This window comes from Apteryx mantelli, chromosome 8 (assembly GCF_036417845.1).
Source record: "Apteryx mantelli isolate bAptMan1 chromosome 8, bAptMan1.hap1, whole genome shotgun sequence".
In the NCBI taxonomy this organism is placed as follows: domain Eukaryota; kingdom Metazoa; phylum Chordata; class Aves; order Apterygiformes; family Apterygidae; genus Apteryx; species Apteryx mantelli.
The window spans coordinates 17215348-17237390 of record NC_089985.1 but is presented as its reverse complement, the minus strand read 5'-3'; the positions used below and the strand labels follow the sequence as shown (position 1 = coordinate 17237390).

Genomic DNA, 22043 nt, shown 5'->3' with positions numbered 1-22043 from the left:
GAAATCCATTTTCCATTAATTATGGTTATTTATTATTTATATCCCCATGGCTATGTAGTAATACTCTGCAAAATGTGCCTCAAAAATGCTTTTGAATAAAAAGAATTTAGACTGTACATTTTATACTTTTGCTGAAAACCACCTTCAGAAAAAAAAAGTCATCTAAAAGAAAGGACTCAGTAACAAAATTAACTGAAGCCATATTTGACCTTATTTGACCTTAGATGAGAATTCGCTTCTAATTTTTAGATTTTATATATGTGCGTGTGTATACACACACACACAGAAATATATACATATATATAGTGAATGCATATACTTTAGACGTGCTCTTGAACAGAAGTCTTCTAAACACCTGGCTACAAGTCTGTGGTATATTTTGAGCCAATGACAAACCTGAAATTCATCCAAGAAAAGTCTTCCTTCATCTGCAATCTTCCTCTTGTATGTCTCCAACAACTGTTCTGAAGGTATTGGCTCTATGTTCAGAAGTTGCCTTTCATCATCTTTAACTGTAAAGATGTTGAATGTTTATCTTTATTGGCTTTTAAAACATAAATTACATTTCAGTAAATGTGTTCCTCAAATTGTCAGATGAGTTAACAGAAGGACAAGCCTATTTAATTGAACTAACCATGGTTTTTTTTCAGAAGATGCTGCCCCCCTGAGCCTTCTCTGTGAACAAACAGGCCATGGGAATAACAACTTCTTCAGCTCTGTTATGGAACTGGGGACATGCAAGAACAGGCCACATGCAGGGACTTTGCATCAACAGAACTTGTATACAAAGTGGCAACTGTCACATTTGGGTCACAGCAACAGACAGCCCAAACACACAATAGTTACATGGTTCTGCCCTGTGCTTCAAATCTGCTTGACTATTTATTGGCAGTGGCAAAATATATTACTGTACAAACAACCTACTAACATCTCTTGAAATATAAGAAATCTTGCCCACTTCTCCAGACTTTCTCCAACTTATTCTCTGAGTTGTAATAATCTGTAATATCATATTTAATGATAAAGCAATGATTGAACAAGTTGTAACATCCATAATTATATTATAAATCCATTTGTTCACTTTTAATTACCCTTTAAAAGAATTTTTTTTTTACAGTTATGTGTGACTAAGCAAACGGATAGGAATATCAACATGGTATTACTTCCCATTTAGTTAATTTTTGTGGGTTTGAATGCCATAAATGTTTTTTTCTTGAAGCTTTCCAGTATTGGCTGATTCTGTCTTTCTTCATAGACACTGAAATCCTGTACAAAAAGTTGCACATAATGCTAGGTTGCAGTCTTTTGGATTTGAAAAAAAAAATCAAAATTCTAAATTTTGAATTTAAAAAATTGAATTCAAAAGTTTGCAGTGATAAACTATTGGCTTATGTTTGAATTCTTGCTCTGAAGAAGGTGTACAGAAAGGGGAAATTCTGGTTGAAGTCATATGAGATTCTGGAGATACTCTCAGGGTTAAATATATCATGACCATTATCTGGGATAACAAAATTGTTTTCATGATAAGATAATAAATAAGAGTTTTCCAAATATTCTGATAAAATTTCAGTTCATTTTTATATAAATACCTATGAAACATATTTATGTAATGTATTTATTGATGTATTTTTTTCTCCAGATGAAGTTTACGCTGATATCTGTAATCTATGTATATTACCTAGAATGTAAACCATCCAAAAGTGGCTATAGGACATGTGACTAATACCTTATTTTCACTTGCTAGATATATAGATTAAAGATACTCACCTCTAACAAGGCTCACATCTTCAGAAGAATTGCTGTAAGAAGCAAAAGCATCTGTCAAAGCTTTGACTAGTAAGAAATGTATATGATAATGAGTTAAATGAATGCAGCTTCATATATGACCACAAAGACAGTTCAGTAATCATCAGACCACACTGCAAGCCCTTTGTGAAACAGAAGTGCTACAATTAGGACTTTGAGTCACTCAGCAGAGGTGGTTGGGATCCTTGTCTTCCTGCAAGAGCCAGGGAAGGCTTAGCACAAGTGAGGGAGAGAAACCAAGGACCCTCATGAAACAGCTTTACTAGCTGCATGATTTTGTCCCTATCACCTGCATCAAGCATGTCTTCAGTTTCTTGCTAATGATTGGGGTGCCTGCTCACACAGTCTTTGTTTCTCTTTCTAAACAAGTGACAGAAAATTTGCAGATACAGGAGGTATAATGAATTTAAGTTTAAAGAATAAATATCAAAGAACAAGCCAGACCCTCTAGAGCAGTATAAGCAAAAATTAATTTTGCTGCCCTCAACATAAAAGTTGGAGGCTTGAGCAAGACCAGCTCCCTGCCCTCTATGAGGGGAAGAGAAGGGAGGAGAAAAAGGGCCCTGAGGAAGGCGTCTAGAAGAGACAAGTTTGGCCTCTTCTGCTATTGCCAGAAGGCTGAGAGGTTTGTGAAGAAGTTGCCCTAACTCCTCTTTCTCTACTAGCAGTAAATGCCCCCTCCCACATTGCAACATCAGCCTCTACAGCAATAGCAGCAGTCAGCCTGGCTTTCCAAGTCTATGGAACAGTCAAGAAGGCAACAGCCATTTTTCTATCCCAATCCACTCTTTTGGGTAAAGGTCAAGTCACCTGGAGATGACTATAATAAACAAAGCATTTCTGAGACATTCTTTCAGGTGAATCAGCATTTGAAAACATTCCAAGAAAGTGTTTATTATTTTCATTATTTTAGCTTAAAACATGAAGGAAAAGTTTTCTAGATCCTTGTGACTATTTATTCACAAAAACAGTGAAAAAGCATTCTGTCCTAGCTCATCAGTTCTTCTGCACCCTGAATAAGAATATACCAAAGAGATTCTAACACTATTTCATTGTCTTTGCATTGCCAGACAAACCACCAAAAATGATTTTCTTTTATTTGTTAAAATGAAAAGATGCCTGTTCCAAATATTAATGAAATATTAAACTTGTAACATTTTGTGAAGCACTGTTGAAAAACAGAAAAAAAATTTGCACTTTTATAAAACAGGGAGAGAAACATGAAGCTTACCTGAGCTTTTTTTTGTGAAGATCATAGATTTTATACAGAACCAGAAGTAAAGCAATTGAGGTCACAATGATCAAAAATGCCAAGAATATAATCAGGGCCCTAGAATTGTCTAGTAACAGAAAAAGAATAAATATACTATGTCTTGAATAAATAATCAACAGCATAGGAATTTTACTTTTTTATCTGTATATATCCCAGAGCAAGGACTCGCTGAATTTTAATATTTTTGTGAAAAGAACTAACTTTTTAAACAACTTTTTAAGTGTTGTTTGTTTTTCAGAAGTCAATTTTTTGAAACTTCACAGCAAAAGAGGGAAATATATTTCTCCATTAAGAAAACTTTCAAATAATTTCTTCACTCCCACCTGTCAAAATGCTACGACTCACCCAATGGCCTGGCATTGGCATGTGTATCCCTGCTCTGTGCGACCTATGCACTCGCTGAGCGGAGCTATCAGCTGCTCCTGACACCCGAGGTTGCAGCCCTGCCTGGTAGCTGGGAGTGGGCACCTGCTCCTCAAGCTCAAAGGTGCTCTGCCACCAAGCGCAGTCTCCCCAGCTAGAGGAATGATTCATCCTGTAGTTATTTGCGTATTACAAGAAATAACATGTGATGTCTCATGTATTTGGGCAGAGAAAGATCTGTTTCTAAATTAATCCCATCTGTATTTCTTGATTTGCCTGTAATCTTTTTAACCCTTTTCTGTCAGCTCTTGTCAGTGCTACCAGGATATTTTGGTAGCAGGTACTCTTCAAATAAAGTCTTTTGCCCAATTTCTTTAATGCAGCTATTGTTTGGGATCGAGTTCAAAATAGGACTTCTTATTTGCAAGCATCCATGACAGCGTTCCCTTCTGTGGATCTTTCCCCTCCAGTCTACATCCGCACATTCACATGAAAGCAGTGCTTCCTCCTCCTCTGTTTCCCACCCCCAACCCAATCCTGCTGAAGAAAGACCAGCCAAAGGGAAGGGCTGCTGAGCATAGTTCACTAATTGGGTGGTTGCCTCTCCTGGGCATTGAATGGAAGATCCGTGAAAATAATTTCCATTGTGTTATCAGGTGATGACAGCTCGGACAATGAAGTTCTTTGTGCATCTCGTGAAAGGCTAAAGCCTCTCAGAGCTCCTTAACTGTGCACATCTTGAGCAGTCAGGAAGCAGCTGCCCTGTCTGGTAGAGAAGACACAACCAGGAAGGCCAGTGCACTGCCTGCTTCCTTGCACCTTGCCCTCCACCACAGAGGCCTGAGCACCTACCGCAGGGACCCCGAACGCCCAGCCCTGCTGCTGCTGGACATGACCAAGGCCCTGCATGCATCAATAGCGAGAACAGTGTTGCAGCGAATGGTGTGCTTTCTGTGCCTGAGTAGACTGAGGTGATGTGCTTTCTAAGCCATTAATATGACCTGGGCCTTTGGCTGTCAGTCAGACTCCACTGACAGACATGGAGGTAAAAAGCAGAATGTCTAAATAGTACTGTGGGCCTCTAAAGCTCCAAGAACCGCAGTGGAAAAAGCTTTCCAGGCTTATAACATTAGAGTTACTTTAGTTGAGTAATTACTTAAAGTTCTGTCTGCCAAAATTAAGCCTTCTGCAGTGTCGCAGCCTACTCTATCCACGTCTACAATATTCTGACCTTCTCATACTGTTTGTTATTGGACACACAAACTCTGCAGGAGCTGAGACTCCTTGAGAAGTCACAGATATTCAGCTCCTGGAACACAGGATCTGAACACAGGAAAAAATTTCTAAAATGAATAACTTAAGTTAAAAGAATGAATTTCTAGTCACTTTAGAATGTTTTCTGAAGAAGCCAAAGTGACTTGTGAATATGATCTGTTACATTAATCCTAATCAAGGATACTATGTTTCCAAATGCAGATTAACTATTAACTATAAAAATGGAGGATTTTTAATTCAGAACAATTATAATAGAGTTTGAAATTTACACTATTACTCTATACTATATTATGGATACTGAAAAAAGTCTAAAAGTAAAAATGCTGCATGTGTTTACTTACATCTGGTTTTTATGTGGCCACCTGTAGTTTCTCCTTCATGATCTCCATTATCCACAAAGATCTGTATGCAGCGGGTAGGAACAATAGAGATGTTAAGATATAACAAGTAATAATGTCTACATAAAATAAAAAAACAAGTTGGGTATTCAAAATAGATCTGTCTATTTTCAATGAATTAACCTGACTGACAGCAGGATCTGCTGTCAATCTTTGTATAGCCATTTACAGTGTAGCTCAGATTTCCTCCTAAGTTATAGCAAGATCTAGGTCCTAAAAATATGTAGATGACTAAATAAAAATGTTAGTGAAATAGGAGACACACTTTACAGCATATCATCTCAAATCTGAAAAAATGTGATATGTAGTAAAAAAAATCATTATTTTATTTGCTTAATCAGTAAATATACAAACATTTAATTGAATCAGGTAGTTTTAATACAAGTCCCTATACTGGAAGTTATATATAAAAAGTTAAATTATAAAAGCAAAATAGATTTGTGAAATAAGCTGCTTTACTCCAACATTAACTTTTAAGATACTTTAACTGCCATTAAAATACTAAATTTATTTTGGTCAGTTTATATTTTATAATATATTTTCCATTAATCCATTCTTTTTAATTTCTTTAACAGAAAATTCTATTACATCTAATAGGCAGCTTGAAGCTTGCACCTAAAATACGTTACATCTTTCTGTCAAAGAAAAATTAATCCTAGGATTAATTTTGACTTAAAGATTTAGTAATGAACAGTAGAGAGTACTAGCAGTATTGAATAATATTGATTTAAAAGGTATTATCGTCCTGCAGCAAATCATCCGATAAGGAAGGACAAAGGTTTCCAGTGCTGTCACTGACTGCAGTCTATGAGTTCTTACTGTCTATCCAATTCCTTAGGCAAAATCTTTCCTAATAACTCAGAGAATTCAGTCTCAGCTTCCCCTCACTGCTCTGAAAGGCTGGTGTGTTCCGGGTGCTGATGCTTTCTGAATTATGCAGCTGGAAAGAAAGCCATCTGCTGAGTGGTGAAAAAGTGGCAATATCTGCAGCAGCAGCAGAGATGGCAGTGAAAAAAAGCAAGAAGCTTCTCAAACAGTGAAAGCCAGAAACTGATTGCTGTGTTTGGGGTCAAAACCTCATTAAATCAAAAACTGTCTTGGATCCTAGTAAAGGCAATAGGACTTCCTCTGGTTTCTCCGGTAAGAACTGGGCAAAATAAGTTGGCAGTGCAAGCCAGCCTTTGGAGCCAACCAGAAGTCTATTTCTTCTGTGAGGCAAAGTGGTGTGAGAAAAGGTCTTACAAAAGAGGTCTATACCATGGGGACAACATAAGCATCTTTTGCTCTTTCTGAAGTTTGATCTAGGTTTCCAAATATGTAGCCTTCTGAGCAGAATCTGTAGGAAGAATAGTGGCAAAAGTCTCAGAAGAAAAGGACATAGACTCCTAAAGCTCTCCGATACTGCATTTCCTCAGAAGGACAGAGAAAACAGGAAAAAGATTGTGGGAAATGAGTGAACGTGGTTCCTGAAAGGAGTCCTAAATGGAGTCAGATCCCACTAGTTACTTTCTTACCTAAACTCTTTTGAGAGGAACTATCAGGATACAAAAATATTCCAAATAATTAGCCACCCCAAGGGGATGACACAAGGCACTGGCTTTGCAAACAACAAAAGTTGAAAGAATGAAATGCCCAAACAAAGGGAAAATAGCAGGAGGCATTCAGGAAAGGAAAATTCGTAAACAAGGAGCTCAGAAGATGATATATTTTATATGGAAACAAAGACTGGCTTGGGAAAGGTTGATCTAAGGACATGACACACACACACAGAATCTGAACTGGTTTACACTCATCAGTCCCCAAGTAAGAAGCTACTTTACAACTCAGATACATAGATTAACTCCTTTGCCACCATATTTGCCTTTATTCTAAAAACAAGCATAATACACTTAAAAAATTAGAATATAGGAATATTTTATATATTTAACTTATTAAGCATACATACCTTGAATGAATAGTTTGTCAAATAAGAAAGATTTTCTTCTACAAAAAAACACTTCTTGTCATTCTTTTTTTTTTCAGTATTCCAAAGCAATACAAATATTGTTTTTTCACCATACACTTCTTGATTTCTGCATTTAATTTGGACTGCATTATCAGCTGTCAGTGTTACGTGAAGGTCAGTCACTCGCTGTGGTGCTGTTCATAGAAGTGTTAATAGTTCTATTTTAATCATTTCAAGCCAAACATTTCAACAATTGCATGTGTTCATGTCTATTTTTCATCCTTTTTCTTAAGAGATTTCATAAAATTTCAATCCTAATTTAACAAGATGAATCAAATCAATTTCAAGTTAATCATAGGCTTATCTGAACTGTACTAGCTGTAAACTGGAATTGAAATGGTTGGGAATATCAGAGCTGTAGCAATGGTCAGGTTGCAAAGAGAAATACAGTAGCGACTGTATCTCTCAACTTTCTCATTTGAAGAACATGGGACAACAGACAAAATATGGGAACAGACAAAACCTTCTATGTAAGTGACTAGATGAGTTTCAAAATGGCTGTAAATGAAATTCCCTACCAAGGGAATATTTTGAAAAGTATCCTTTGGTTTCATATCCTTTTGCTTCAAGAGTTACATTGTCGTGCAACTGGCTCAAAACCAGAAAAACTTTTAACTAATTTTAAAGATAGGAAAGGTGAAGGAGAGCATTCCTTGTAGAGTTTGTTTGGAGAAAAAGAACGAATATTTTACAAAATGTAGTTTTTCCTAAATCAAAGGGCAAATGCTCTACTGATACCATTCTCTTATTCAGGAAATCACAGAAAATCTTGAGGTATCTGCTTGACCATGTTAGCAGCTGCTGTAACAGCTGAAGAATGTTTAATAAATACCATTGATTCACAAAGGCAAACAACTCATTATTTCTCAAAAAATAAGGGAACTGAGGTTAGTTTCTAGACCTATAAACTTATATTGTGGACCGTAAATTCTACCTGAGGAATTAAAACATGAATGAAGGCCCAGAAAACGTGGGACTCTGTGCAAACCTGGTATTTAAACTGTAAGGCTGTGTGGGAGACATTCACGCTAGGATTAGTAGTTTTCTCCACCTAAGTTAACAGGTTTGGATTTTTTTCCTTGTCCTCGAGAAAAGCCAAGTGAGGACAATCTGGGATGATATTTTATAGAAGACAAGCAATATTAAATTTGCTCAAACTAGATTATCAGAGAGAGAAAAATCACAAACATGCCCAAATTAGGGCTATCTAAAAACCCAAAGTGTTTTCCATTTTGGGATACAGTTAAATCTGTTTAAGGAGAGCTATAGGCACAGGACTTATGCAGATCAAATGGATAATATCATTTAATCTGTCAGCTTTCTTTCCTGAGAGGCTTCAGGTGATAAATCTGATCCATGTATTCTTTCAACTATAAACTAAAATTTATTAGTCCAATGACCCAGAGTAACAGGGAAATTCCAATGTTCTCATGGATAATCTATAAAATTGGATACAGAAGCTCTGTGCGTTCCAAAGAAGGAGAGGATTCAAATCCAAACAAACACTCTGCCAGCAGTCTCTTTCAGGGCCCTGTATTGCCCAAAGCTCTACACAAGTGAATTTAAGAGAGCAATCAGATTCTTAGTTATCCACTTTTGTATATTTTTCAGGAGCTCTAAACAATGACATTTTTAATTGTTCTTAATATTAACAACAACAAAAAATCACCACTTTAAAGTATCATAGCATCATTAGCACAAAAAGAATATTCTTTTCCCCCCCAAAATAATTTTTGGTCATTCAATGCAATTAAAGAAAATTTTAATCCAGGATCTCAGCAGGTATAACCCATTATAGTTTCTCTATAATTGAATCTTTATATTAGCTGAGCCTGGAGATTGTGGAGCCAGAGCCTAAATATGTACTGGAAGAAATGAGATAAAGAGAAACAATTTTTTTTTTTTTTCTCAAAGAAAGAATGAAAACAGTAAGAGGTTATATCTCTGAGGATTAAAAGAAAAAAGAAAAAAAAACAACAAAAAGGAAGGACTAATGTCTTAATAAGGCCTTATCCACATCATTTTGCATTATGCTGCAACATTTGTATTTATTTCAGCTCTTCTAATAGTATTATCAATAGAATATGTATGGTAAAGAATCAGGATCATGGGGGCAGCAGAAAGCTGAGCCCCCAAAATGTAGACAGACTGTTTCTGATGATGCAAGGATTGGCACCCGTTTGGGAGCTGCAACCTACTCTGATGTGGAGTCTCAGAAACTGACTGTATACATGTACATACATACTAATCAAAACATGGATACAGACATCAACACTGATGTATCCTGGGTATCCTGAGTTTAGCAACCAAGCAGCTATGTAATAGATGTATTTACATATCTTTGCATCATTCATGCCACAGAAAATAAGTATTTTTCACGTCCTTTTTGTCAAACTCTCCATTTTCTGTAACTTGAATGTTCTCTTTACAATAAAATGTAAATAATTTCAAAAATCTTATCAAGAACTGAGAATGAATAGGGAAAGTTTTTTAAAAAATCAAGTATAGAAAAAAAGAATACCAATATCAAATACATAATTAAAAACAGATTAAGATAAAATAGTTCAAAATGAAACACTAATGCTAAGAATGTTAGTAAAATTCTTTTAATGTTAATCAGTTCACTGTTTAAATTAATAGTAATAAAATATAAAAATATAATGAATTGAAATAAGGAAGTATATATTTCCTTTGTTAGGTCATTGCCTTGTTAGTAAAAGTTAGTAAACATGAGACTTACTTCCTGAAGCTGTCTTAAACATGCATTTTGCCTCATCTCCTTTGAGTTGTTCAGAACCACGTTTGCTCATTGTAAAGGCAGTGACTGATACAAAACCGTTAGCAAAAGCATGTAATTTATCACAGCTAAACACAGTCTCATTGGACTTTATTGTTTCTAGAAAAAATGAAAATATAGCATAAATTAAGATTTATGTTAGGAGTACAGGAGCTTTTACATTTTATCAGAGCTGTCTGAACCCAATGTCATGAGTACTTGTATTTTAATTACTCTGTATTGAGGATGCTTGGTTGGTTTGCCTCACTCATGAATGTTAAGTGAACACTTAGGAAGAGGAAGGAATATATTCCCCACTCAAACAGGCAGAGGGCTGAGTTTTGCGTTGCTTAGTCTTTACTTTCTCGGTAGTATGTTATTAAAAAAGAGTGTAATTAGAAACTAACATAAGGTATGTGTGTAAAGAGAGGCTAATATTTTCTTCTGTGTTCAGTTTGGGAAGGGGTTAGTAGTCAAATGCCAGAAGTCACCCTGCATGCTGTTAGCTACAGAAGGGTGAGTCTGTCCTGGTATGATGGGAGAGATCCAGCCTGCTTTTGGTGACTGCAAGCAGGACGGAAAGGAATTGCACAAGGAACAAATGAGTGAAGCTATGACCCTTGCAACTTTTTAGGGTGGCAGCCGGGGTTTTGGAGGCCCAGGGGACTGGGAAGCAATGGCCCTTTCCATGTTCCCTCCAGCTGTGACCTCCCCACAGCCGGGTACACTGCCCAGGTCTCCAGGCAAACCACATTTATCCAGTCACAGGAACTGGCCAGCAAACTGGAGCCCATTTGCGTAATGGTCAGTGCCAAGGTATGGAGAACCAGTGAGATTTCCTGCATGTGAGAAGTACAGGAGCATGACTGCCCGGGGCAGTCCAGATTTACAGAACATGTGAAAGGAGGAATGAATTAACTGGCTGCAGTGAGGACTAGCCTAAACCCGATGTACTTGCTGGAATCATGTATCAGACTCTTAGCTTTGAAAGCATAATTTTCTAGTCCTTGTTTTGAAGAAAAGCTCACAACTGGGAAACACAAACCCAGTATAACACATACAGTATAACACATGACTGTATGTGTTATAGATAGCCTAAAATAACTTACCTGAAAGGATAGAGCTTGTTTTGCAGAAGACAACCGCCTGGTTTACCTGCCTAAACATGCATATGCTACCCTCAGCACTTGGGCTTTCAGAAACCTTAGCATTACTCAGAAAGCAGCTCCCTATTTGCTGTTTGCCACTTCAAGAAATGTACAACTTGTACCGAGAAGAGGCAATCCCTGTTCTCACTCAGGGAGGAATAAGCAGATTCAGTGAACCCACTAAGCCTAATATGTTAAACTGGGATAGGTTAAAAAAGTAGTTAAGGGAAGATACTGTTAAAAGTGTCTTTATTAATTGTCTTTAAACCTGCCAGTGCTTTTTCCTCTAAAGAAATGATTCCACTTCCCCACAAACTTCTGATCTGTTAAAAGTTAAAACATACTTAAATGTGAATAAAACATCTCAGAGAATATATTAACTGGTATAGGAACATTTTCTGAGGTAGAAATGTAGAACTTATCAGGCAATTGATAATCTTGTCATGGCTTTTTCTTAATACAAGATACATAACACTGAAGGGTGGTGGAGTGATGTCCTGAAATGGTAAACTGAATGAGCCACGTGGCTGAACTGGAGCAACCTCAAGGAAAGAAACTTAAGAAAAGTTTTGTACAAATAAAGCACTTCAGTGTTTTTACTGCATAGTTTTAAGAGATTCCAACATGATTTGTCATTACATCATGCTCGGTGCTCTGTAAATATTAAAACATGTTATGAATTATTCTATACCAAAGAGGCATATACTTACTACAGTTGACACTGGTATTGCAGCACACAATATAGCCAGCTATATCACCATTTGATGCGTTCGTAGATGGTTTCTCCCACGTAAGTGATACATTTGTGGCATTAGAAGTGATTAGAAGTTTTTTTGGTTTTTCTGGAGCTGTTGAAAAAATGGTTGAATGAAAATGAAAAATATTTCTATATTTGATCACTTTTGATTAAATTAAAATTTCAATGCATGCTAATTCAAGATACCAACAACATGTAATATTTTGCATATCATCTACATTCAAAGAAATTATACATAAATATAAAACAAGTATATATATATATAAGTATCAAAGTGCAGTAATTTCATAAATTTAATCAATGTAAAATATAAGTGAATACAGCAATATCACATATTACTGAAATAGTCCAACATTTCCAGTTATAATATATTGTTTTGATTTCCTTGTAATTTTAACAAACTTTAAATGTAATGTCTGGCCTAAATTTTCTTTGCAGGCCACTTGATACAGGCTGATTTTTTTTTTTTTAATTCAGCAAAAATACCTAAGCTATGTCCAAGGACAAGGCTAAGGAAAAACACATCATTTTATCTTGAGCCATTCTTTGCAGCTATTCTATCACATCTGCCTTCAAAAGCAAGAATTTAACATTTGTTTGACCAGGCCTGCACACTTTTTTGTTGTTATTGAAACCTGCTTAAATTTGGTCACATTAAAAAAAAACAACCAACACTCTCATAGATTCAACACACTTTTGCAGCTAAAATCTTAAAATTGTCTGTTACTCAGCAAAACTATCTCGGCTCCTACTGCTGACCAGCCTGTCTGTGTACCATTTCCCCAGAAGGACAGAGTGACTGATCCCCGTGCTGTTCCTGGACATGTCCCTGCCCGCAGACTAATTCAGCCTGCTTCAGGCCCAGCCTTGGGCTCTGGACGTGGGAGGGGGAGCACAACCCTGCTGCATTCCCACTGACCCTCAGTCTGAGCCCAGAGTGGGGAGAGGAAGGAGACAGACTGGGAACCTGAGATTGGGATTGGAGAGAGAAAGGAAAGCTGTGACCATGGCCAAGGAAGATCCGTAAGGAAAGGAGAAAGGGCAGCAGGAGCTGGAGGACAACCCTAGCTAGCTAGCTGAGCAAAGGTCCTCCAAATGTATCGTCATCCCCCAGGAAACACATGCAGAGGGATTCATAATGGGTCTCTGCAGAAACGTGGAATACGGAACAAAAGTATACATTATACTTACGACGAAAATCTGTTTCTATGCTGAAGCTTCTGAGCATATACATCTCATTAGAAAGTTGCACTATACTATTGCACGTGTAGTTACGGTTGGGAGACAAATTTTTCAGACTTTCACATTTCCCTGAATGGTTTACTGAAATGGAATCTGTACCTACACACAAAAAAGGAAAGTTTTTATCAATATTTTTCTCAACTCCAAAAGTACATGGTACCATTTTAACTGGGATTTTCAAAAACACCAAGCATTAGCCTAATGCAATACTGTCCATTCAGCAGGCAGCCGGACCAACACTACATAACCTGAAAACATTTTAATAGTTGGCATTCAGAATCTCTTCCTTTCATCCTTGCTAGATAATAGAAGTAAAACTTAAGATTTACATCTAAAATAGGCAGGAGGAGAAGATCATGTTAAATCTATTCTTAGAGACCACTACAACTTAAATATCTTTTCTTCCTACACAGGTTTCCCGAGAGTGGAAATAAATGTCTGCAAATGAAAGGTGTGAAATGAAATAAATGTCTGTGATTTGTAGCAAATCAAATTCCAAGATAATCAAGAGACACACCTATGGTCAAACTTTTTGCTTTTCTTGAAAAGTCGATCTAGAGGCCATGAATAAGAATTTGAATTTCAAAGGTCACACAGATTTTTAGCATTTATTTGATTAACTCAGCTGAAAGTGATTAAATGTGAAGGTATTAAATCACTACCTGTTGATGATTAGGATCTTGTATTTTAATTTAATTTGCATAGATCTTTACTTTTCATCAGTAACACTTATATATTCCCAGGAATTACTGATTTAACATCTATCATGGAAGTCACTGGGAAAAATTAATAGTGCTGATTTGAATTTCCAAGAAAACAGTGTTTTCCCACAGAAATCAAAATGTTTCATGGGAGTCTGACAGAACTCTGCATGTGACACGGATTTCAACCTTCAGCTCCCTGAAATATGAAATCTCCAGCCCAGGATATTTATCATGCAGTTCTCCAGGACACACGAGGACCTCCAAACTCTGTGTCTTCTCTACCACCTCAAAAATCTCCAGCTGCCTAAAATATGTGAAGCTGGTGAACTCAGGGAATGAGCTCTCTGGGCTTCAACTTTACGCAGATCTTCTGTAGCACGTAAGAATGGTCTTGAATCTAGGGACCCTGGAAATGTTGAACAGTTCTTGTCTCAGATTGGCATAATCATTTAAATCTGACAGTCCTCATCAAAAGAAAATATGAAAACTGCTAAAAAACAAACAAACAAACCAACCAACCTTCAACTTTTAAAATACTTTAGAAGCATCTTATCAAACTTACAGTTAGAACGGTTGGGCCCAGGACAGTCAGGTGGGCTGTTCCAGCAGAACTCTGCAGATGTGCTTTTTATATCCGAAATATTGACAGAATACTTGCTTACATCTAAAAAGGATCAATATTATATGTCACTGTGACATTAGCTATATTTATTCTTTATCAGTTTTATTTTTTATATTTGTTCTGTAATATGAATACACAATTGACACAGAATAATATGCAAAGAATTTAACAAGAAACTGAAAGTAAAAAATACATGCATGAGATAAAGACAATGGCGCTATTCAGATCATAAATGAAACTTTCAACCCAACTAAGACAATCTTGAAGTGAGAATCTCTTTCAAATGCTGGCCGGTCTTGCTATTGCTAACCATGCTGCTTAAGGCTGATTTAGTTAAAGTTCACTTTTTTCCTTTACAATGAGAAAAATGTAATTTTTTTTAACACCCTACAATATTTCAAAAATCACTGACAGGCGCTTTAGATGCAACTTCAAAATGCAAAATATCTGGCAAACCAAGCACAAAAAAAGAAAACCTCCTATCTGATTCTCTAAAAAGACAAAACTAGACTAGGAAAAGCAGGTCAGAAACTGCTGAGTTCTAGTGTCTGAACATGAAGACAGAAGAGTAAGTTACAAGAAGCTTCTCCTTTTCTCTGTCTTCATCCCAACTAACTTTGGACTTAATTGCCTAATAGCCATAATCCATTGTAACTGACAGATAACATTAAGTATTTCCAAACACAATTTGGATCTTAGGAGAACTGAAGTCTTACTGCAGGTACTTATGGGAGGAACTTCAAGTGACTATACTCCTAAGAAAGCCCCCTCAAAGGGATTTCCAACATCAAATAATATCTGTAATCTGCCAAATTGCAGCAAGACTGGAATCACAACAGATTACTGACAAGGTACAACAAAACTTAACATAATAAAATCTGCATAACAAAAAAAAAAATCCTTCTATACCTACCAGGTGGGATAATAAGACTCACTGCCGGACAGTTTTCACGTTCAACGGTATAGTTGCGGCATCTCTGAAGCCTTATTCCAGAGCTGCTACAATTCATGACTGTTTTATTTCCAGCCTCCACAATAACACATCGTTTGCTTGCTTGGAGCTTGTTCAGCCTGACTTCAACAGAGTTATTCCCATCTGTCTCAGCAACTACTTCATAATGAATAGTAGGATCTGAAAAAAAGGAGAAAAAAGTAAACAATGATTTTAGAAGAATTTTTAAGAACTGTGTTTTATAGCACCTCCAACACCATTTGTGTTTTAAGAATCAGAAAATACAGCAGATTTGGCTGCCTTTTATTTTATTTTATTTTGCTAAAATCATCATTTATTTGAAAAAATAATTTAGTCAAAATTGAAAATTTCCTTAGGAAAATATTATTTTAAAGAATTCTCTAGTTAGGAGAATCAGAGAATTAAAAAATTAACATTCCAGAACTATATTTGTTTTAATTTATAACATCAATTTAAAATTAAATACTTCATTTTGACACATTGAATCATTCATTTGAACAAAAGTGTAAAATTCTCTCATTCAAAGCATTTCAGAGCTTTTCAAACCATCTAGTAAATAATGGCTGTAGTCTATTGCTGCAAATTAGAAAGGGGAGAGCTCTCTAATTTTGAAGAGAGGTAAACCAATGTCTAAACTTTGCATTTACATTACTTATGAATTACAGTTTGTAGCATTGGGGAAAAACTTAGAGAGGGCCTAGCTGAATAAAAGCAGATCTTGTCTGCAGTCCTGAGGCATTACTGATATCAAGAGCCTAGTACAGGGCAATTTAGCAGAGCTGTAAACGGAGATGAGAAGACCAGAAATGTTAATGACTTTAATAACTCTTCCTGAATTGGAAGACGGTTTATAAAATAATCTGAGGCGCTAACTAATTTTGTTTACTGATCAGTTTTCTCTAATGGAGTTTACCAATTTGAGTTTACTGATTTGGTCAGCTAGCAGGACTGAGAAAAATAAGGGGTTCAGTTCTTACCACAAGCTTCTTCAGTTGTCACTGTGGTAGCTGCTGTAAGAAAAGACAACAAAATTAATATCACTGGTATTTTTTTTTCATACAGCATGAGAGAAGGATGACTGATACTGTCCAAACACTTTTTCAGTCATTCGATACAAGTAATTGTATTTAGCAGTCCATTTGTATTTGAAAACATGGAAGAAAACACCACCTATACCCCCACTTTTAACCAGATACTCTCGAGATCATGTGCATTGCATTTCATCATTTTTCAATGATATTACTGACTACATATCATATTGGTTATTTATAACATTTCTTGAATGCTTCTGCATACAAAAGTACACAAGAATATTGCAAAACCACACATTTTCCTATAGGTGTGATAGGCTATCCAGTTTCCCACGGTACGTACACTGTGGAGTGGCTAACTGAATAGTTTCCGTTGTCACTAAAGAAACAAAACTGACCTGCTTCATGCACTGCTGCTCTTACCTCTGGAATCAAAGTTATGCAACAATACAGATCATTTTACAACTATTTTTTACACTGAAATATCCAACAGGAAATTAAGAACTGGTATTCAGGAAACCTGTACTGCAGCTTGAGCAAAGAACTTCATCCTGCAAACAGCTACTGAAAATATACTTAGGTCCAAATGTACCAAAAGAGACTGTAATCTGCTTTCCGCCCTGGAAGAAAGCCCTGGGTGTGCGTCAACACCCGGCTGGAGAGGCCGGGCCAAGCGGAGGCCAGCAGCGCTGCCTCCTGCCGGAGCGGAGCTGGGCCAGGCCGGGCAGCGAGGCAGCAGCAGCGGCCTCTCCGGGTGCCTGCGGCACAGGAGCCGCCAGGAGAGCCTCGGCTTGTCCGCGCTCTCCAAGAGGAGCTGCCGAGAGGCTGAAGGGCAGTTACAAAGACGACAGAGTCAAACTCCTGGCTCTGCTTTGTCCAGACACACCGACCTGCATCATTCCTCATAGCACAAGTGCCATAATAATGTGCACAAGCACTTGCAATGTTAGATACCAAGGTACTGTTAATGCTGAGCAAAACAACACGCAAGCAATCTGAAAACAAGGACAAGTGAGCAGAGCTGTGGATCTAATCATACTTTTTTTTTTTTTTTTTTTTTTTTGCTGCTTGGGCAAATTTTTATGAATATCCAAAGGACTCTTGGCAGAGTTTTTTGACAGATCTACTCTCCTACTGTGCCACTGCTTAGGAAATAACTTCTGTTTTTCACTTGCTTGACAAGTAGTGAATCTGGTGTCTTTTATGCTATTCATACACTATTAATAAGATTCCTAAAAACCCTTAAGTTCAATGCAGTTGTATAACTAATTTGTATGCCTGAAGTTTGCAAAGAAAAAAAAATTTTGAAACAACTTTAGTACCCTCATTCTAAAATATATTCTGTGCTTGCAGTATCATAATTGCTATAACTGTGTGCAAGTTTGTCACCTATGGTGTGATTGGGGATGATCCCAGTGTTTGCTGGCATGCTGGTTGGTGAGGTGGTGCTGTGCAAGGATGTTGGAGTGTAATCATCTGTAAGGAAATAAACAACACATCAGCAGTGAAGAGTAAAATTCATTATTTCATATGGCGATGTCATCAGAAACGTCTCACACCACAGTCCATCCTCCCCCTTTTTTCCTTCCAGGACTTTTGTAAGTTAGAGTGCTGAAAGCAAGATTATGCTAATGTATCCAATAAAACAGAAAACAAGTATTTAGATAGAAAGCAAACTTTTAGGAATTTAACATCTACTAATGAATTTTGTAAAATACTGGGACAGGTTTTTTTCTGACATTATTTAGGCATAATCCATGAGGGAGTCAACATAAAAATTTCCTTAATAAGTGGGAACTAGGAAAAACTAAAACATTTCACAACATTCTTGCGCGACGACACAGCTCTGAACGGTGCTCGCGCTCTCGCAGAAATCAGCACTCCGCTCGTGCGTGTCGGGCAGAGCAGATAGGTTGTTCCCCATCTTCCTTGCTATAGCTCCCTGCCTATCGCACTGCGTGGAAGCCGCTGCCTGCTTTCGCAACTCTGTTTTAGATCCATTCCTACAGTTCTTGTTTTGGCAACAGCCTCACTGGCAATTGCTGCCATAACGGCTACCAGACTTGGCCATCGGACACCAGATCCCGGCACAGTTCTGCTCCTGCCGTTACGCTGAATGGCAGGTACATTTGCCATTTGCTGAACTAGAAGCTAGGAGAGGCGACCCCGATGCTGAATTACGCAGCTTTCCCCTACGGTTCAGACGACAGCGGGTGAAGGAAGGCAGCGAACCTGGTGCCGTGTGCGGGCCGGCAGCGGCCGTGCGTGCAGAAAGGGTGGCGGTGCTGCCGGGGGGCTGGGAGCCGAACCCGCCGGCAGTGGGGTCGGAGCTCGCGCGAGTGCCAAGCTGCGGGCTGCCTGGAGGAGAGACACCTGCGGCAAGGAAGGACAGCAGTCTTGTTAACGCTTCCGAACAACGCCGGGCAGAAGGAGAAACTTTAATAGCTGAGATTTTAATAACCATTCCTGAACAGGTACATAATCATTGCCTGTGATGTCCCTTCAGAGATAAAAGAGCATAAAAAACTGCAGGTGTAATTAGTGACGAAGCTTCCTCAAGGTCACATATTCTCGGTAAGTAGGAAAGAGAAAGGAAAGAATTTGAAATCCGTTTCCTGCTCGCTGCCTAACCATCTCACACCACTCTCCAAACGAAGGCAAGATATGGACCAAACTTGACCAAAACTCTCCATTTGGTTACTGTTCTATAAAATTTCTTAGGAGGTCCAACAAGTGCCAGCTAAACATCTAGTAAACATAATCCTTTATGACACTGACTGCATCTCCTTCATTGATCTTTTCACTGATATTTTAAGATGTACCCAAATTCATGCTCCAAAAACAGACTCATTTTTTGATCATATTCTTCCTTCTTAAGACCGTGTATTCCATTTCACTAGGCAAAAGGAAAGGCATTACACACTCTGCAAGGTAACTGTGAGCACAATGTCTTTTCTTAATCATAAAACACAAAACAGGGAGAAACCATCAGAAAAACCATCAATGAAGTTCTGTAATGCAAATCAGAAGTTTCTTACCATTTGTAGTTGATGCTGGCTGATCCCCTTAAAAAGAGAGAGAGAGAGAGAGAGAGAGAGAAAGCGTAAATAAAACTGTAACAGGATTATAAGCAATCATACTCCAACTATGTAAAAAAAACATTTTTCTTCCTCGCATCAGATCATCGTTCCATGTGGAATTACATGTTCTAAAGTGATATTTAATGACATAAAGCAACAACCAGACCCCCAAAATATCAAGCATATAGTATGTGGACTGATGTTGTCCACATTAAGATCATTTTTCCTTGAGCAAGGAGTCCGCGATGTGGAGAAAGCTTCCCGATGGCTGCAGCAGATGCCCGATCAGCTGACGGGAGGAGAGCAGCAATGCTGCAACCCTGGTTTCACCATTACCTTTGGTGGTGCCTGCAGGTGAGAGTGAAGTGGAGTGTGCAGGTGGAGGTGACACAGGGGGAGGAGAGGTGGCAGTTGTCAGATTGTCATCTCCGGCTGCGCAGTGGGGAAAAGAGACCATCAGGTGAAGAGTGCATGTCAGTGAGAAGCTCAGTGCAAGCAGAAAGTGTGGCAGGTGCCCACTGGCCAGGGGAGTGGGTTTACATTGCTCTCCAGGACCTGCACAGGCTGTGCAACGCGTCTGCTTGGATTCATCACAAGAGCAGGGCTTGGCACCACCTCTGCAAAGCCACTGGGCACCAAATCCCCACCAATTTGTCTGGGATGTGTTTGTGGCTGTGAGGTTTGATCATCCTTGAACAAAACACACAGCCCTCAGCTGCCTGAAAACTACAGCTGAAGTGGGGGAATTAGCGTGCAGTTTGCAATCAGCATGCCCGATTGGGATGTTTGCTTCACGTTGTTGATCCAGGAAGGACCTGCTTCCCACAGACCATCTGGCAGTGCTGTGGTGCATGAGGAGCCCTGCATGGACCACAGCAGAGTGCCACCAGGGCAGCTCCATGTTAACCCTGGCCTGGGAGCTCAGGGAAGAGGGGTGTTCGCGAGGAAAACATGAATTTATAACAGCACCATCCACAGCCTGAATTCTAATTATTTACCTTTCAAAAGGGGCTTTGAATTCCCACCTTTGATTTAATTAAAATAAGAAAACTCAGTATGTCCTCATCCCATTAACAAATTTTAATGCAATAAGATTGGCCTCAGACAACATGTATCACTAAAGCAATAAATATATAAATATTAAAGCAATAGCTTTAACAGTGGTGGAGTTAATCAATGGATGACAGCAGCGGATGCCAGCTCAGCTGATGCAGGAGGAGAGCAGCAATGCTGCAACCCTGGTTTCACCGTTACCTTTGGTGGTGCCTGCAGGTGAGAGTGGAGTGGAGTGTGCAGGTAGAGGTGACACAGGGGGAGGAGAGGTGGCAGTTGTCAGATTGTCATCTCCGGCTGCACAGTGGGGAAAAGAGACCATCAGGTGAACAACACATCAAGGTTAAGAAGCTCATCTCCAATCAAAAAAGGCCAGTTGTTTGCATGGCTTTCCCTGAACCATGTTTCTCGGACCAGATTTGGTAGGAGATATGTAACTGCTGTTTTCATGCGTATCAATATATTTTGCAACAGCATCAACTAATAACTTCAAAATCTTTCATGTTAAAACACAGTAATGCACACAAGTACAAGCAATATAAACTCATACAGACTGACTTCTTGCTGAATGAAGAATGACTTTATTGCTAAGAAGAGACACCAACACTAATCCCATTGTCAAGAAAAATCCTACCTGTCTATAATCCTCACTATAGAAGAGGAAGAGATCCAAAAATCAGTGTTTGTGAAAGCCCTTTACTTTTGCCTAATAGTCATTTCTAAATCCCAGGAACATCTAGGATTTTCTGGACCATCCTGGCAATATTTTAGAATGCCTCCAAGTATCTCTAATTCCAGGGTGAGCGCTCATAAATAACTTTCTGATTTCAGCTGGGAGCTATGGTCTTTTTGCACCCATAAATATAAACCTCACTTTTAGCACTCTGCTTTGAAACCTAGACCAAATATGTTTTGCATTTTTGTAATGTAAAATTTCTGTTGTGAGAAAGGAAGACAAAAAAAAATGGCAGTGGCTGGAACCAGGGGAATAAGGGCACTTCGAACAGTGCTGAGAAAATGCCAGTAGTGGTATAACATTGTGCACATTCTGCAGGTATTGTTGTCTCGCCATCAAAACTGAAAATTGTTCTTGTCACTACACATTTTACGCATTTGGTGGACTAGAAGCTTCCACTTTGAAATAAGAATCCTGAAAGCCATCGTGAAAGCACACTAGCTTCCTTGAGACACCTCTAACACAGCATGCCATACTTGCGATCAAGAGCAAACGTCCATTTGTTCACATGTTCCTTACTGTAACTGTCCGCAAACTTCATCCACCCACTTGGCTTTTCCTTTCTTCCCCTCCTTCTACTAGCTCTTCTCCACTTTTCCACTCTATTTCTTTCCTGAGTTTTGTGTGTGTCTGTGTGTGTGCTTGTTTTTTTCAGCTGGTACTTCACTGTTTATTATTTCTCGTTTACTTCATCTTCCCTACCTGGTACTTCATAAATGTTGTAACTCTACTCTTCTGAAGAGAGACTCCTTCAACTTTTAAAACAAAGCTCCAGACCTAAATGAAGAACTACAGCACTTA

The 22043-nt window shown here is 38.3% G+C and overlaps 1 protein-coding gene across 4 annotated transcripts in view; it reads right to left on the bottom strand.

The window, feature by feature from the left end:
• The window catches only part of PTPRC (protein tyrosine phosphatase receptor type C), a 69268-nt gene that overhangs the window by 11807 nt on the left and 35418 nt on the right, over positions 1-22043 (bottom strand). Inside the window, exons 3-17 of one of the 4 annotated variants that reach the window (XM_067300779.1) lie at positions 20708-20803; positions 19790-19885; positions 19412-19438; positions 17763-17849; positions 16320-16352; positions 15283-15501; positions 14310-14411; positions 12993-13142; positions 11755-11892; positions 9861-10016; positions 7061-7254; positions 5059-5119; positions 3038-3146; positions 1768-1799; positions 397-512 (exon numbers count right to left, since the gene is read on the bottom strand). In XM_067300779.1, the coding sequence (XP_067156880.1) occupies positions 397-512; positions 1768-1799; positions 3038-3146; positions 5059-5119; positions 7061-7254; positions 9861-10016; positions 11755-11892; positions 12993-13142; positions 14310-14411; positions 15283-15501; positions 16320-16352; positions 17763-17849; positions 19412-19438; positions 19790-19885; positions 20708-20803 (1616 nt within the window). The remainder of the gene's footprint in view (positions 1-396; positions 513-1767; positions 1800-3037; positions 3147-5058; positions 5120-7060; positions 7255-9860; positions 10017-11754; positions 11893-12992; positions 13143-14309; positions 14412-15282; positions 15502-16319; positions 16353-17762; positions 17850-19411; positions 19439-19789; positions 19886-20707; positions 20804-22043) is intronic. The other 3 variants (XM_067300780.1, XM_067300781.1, XM_067300782.1) reach the window with 3 other exon arrangements.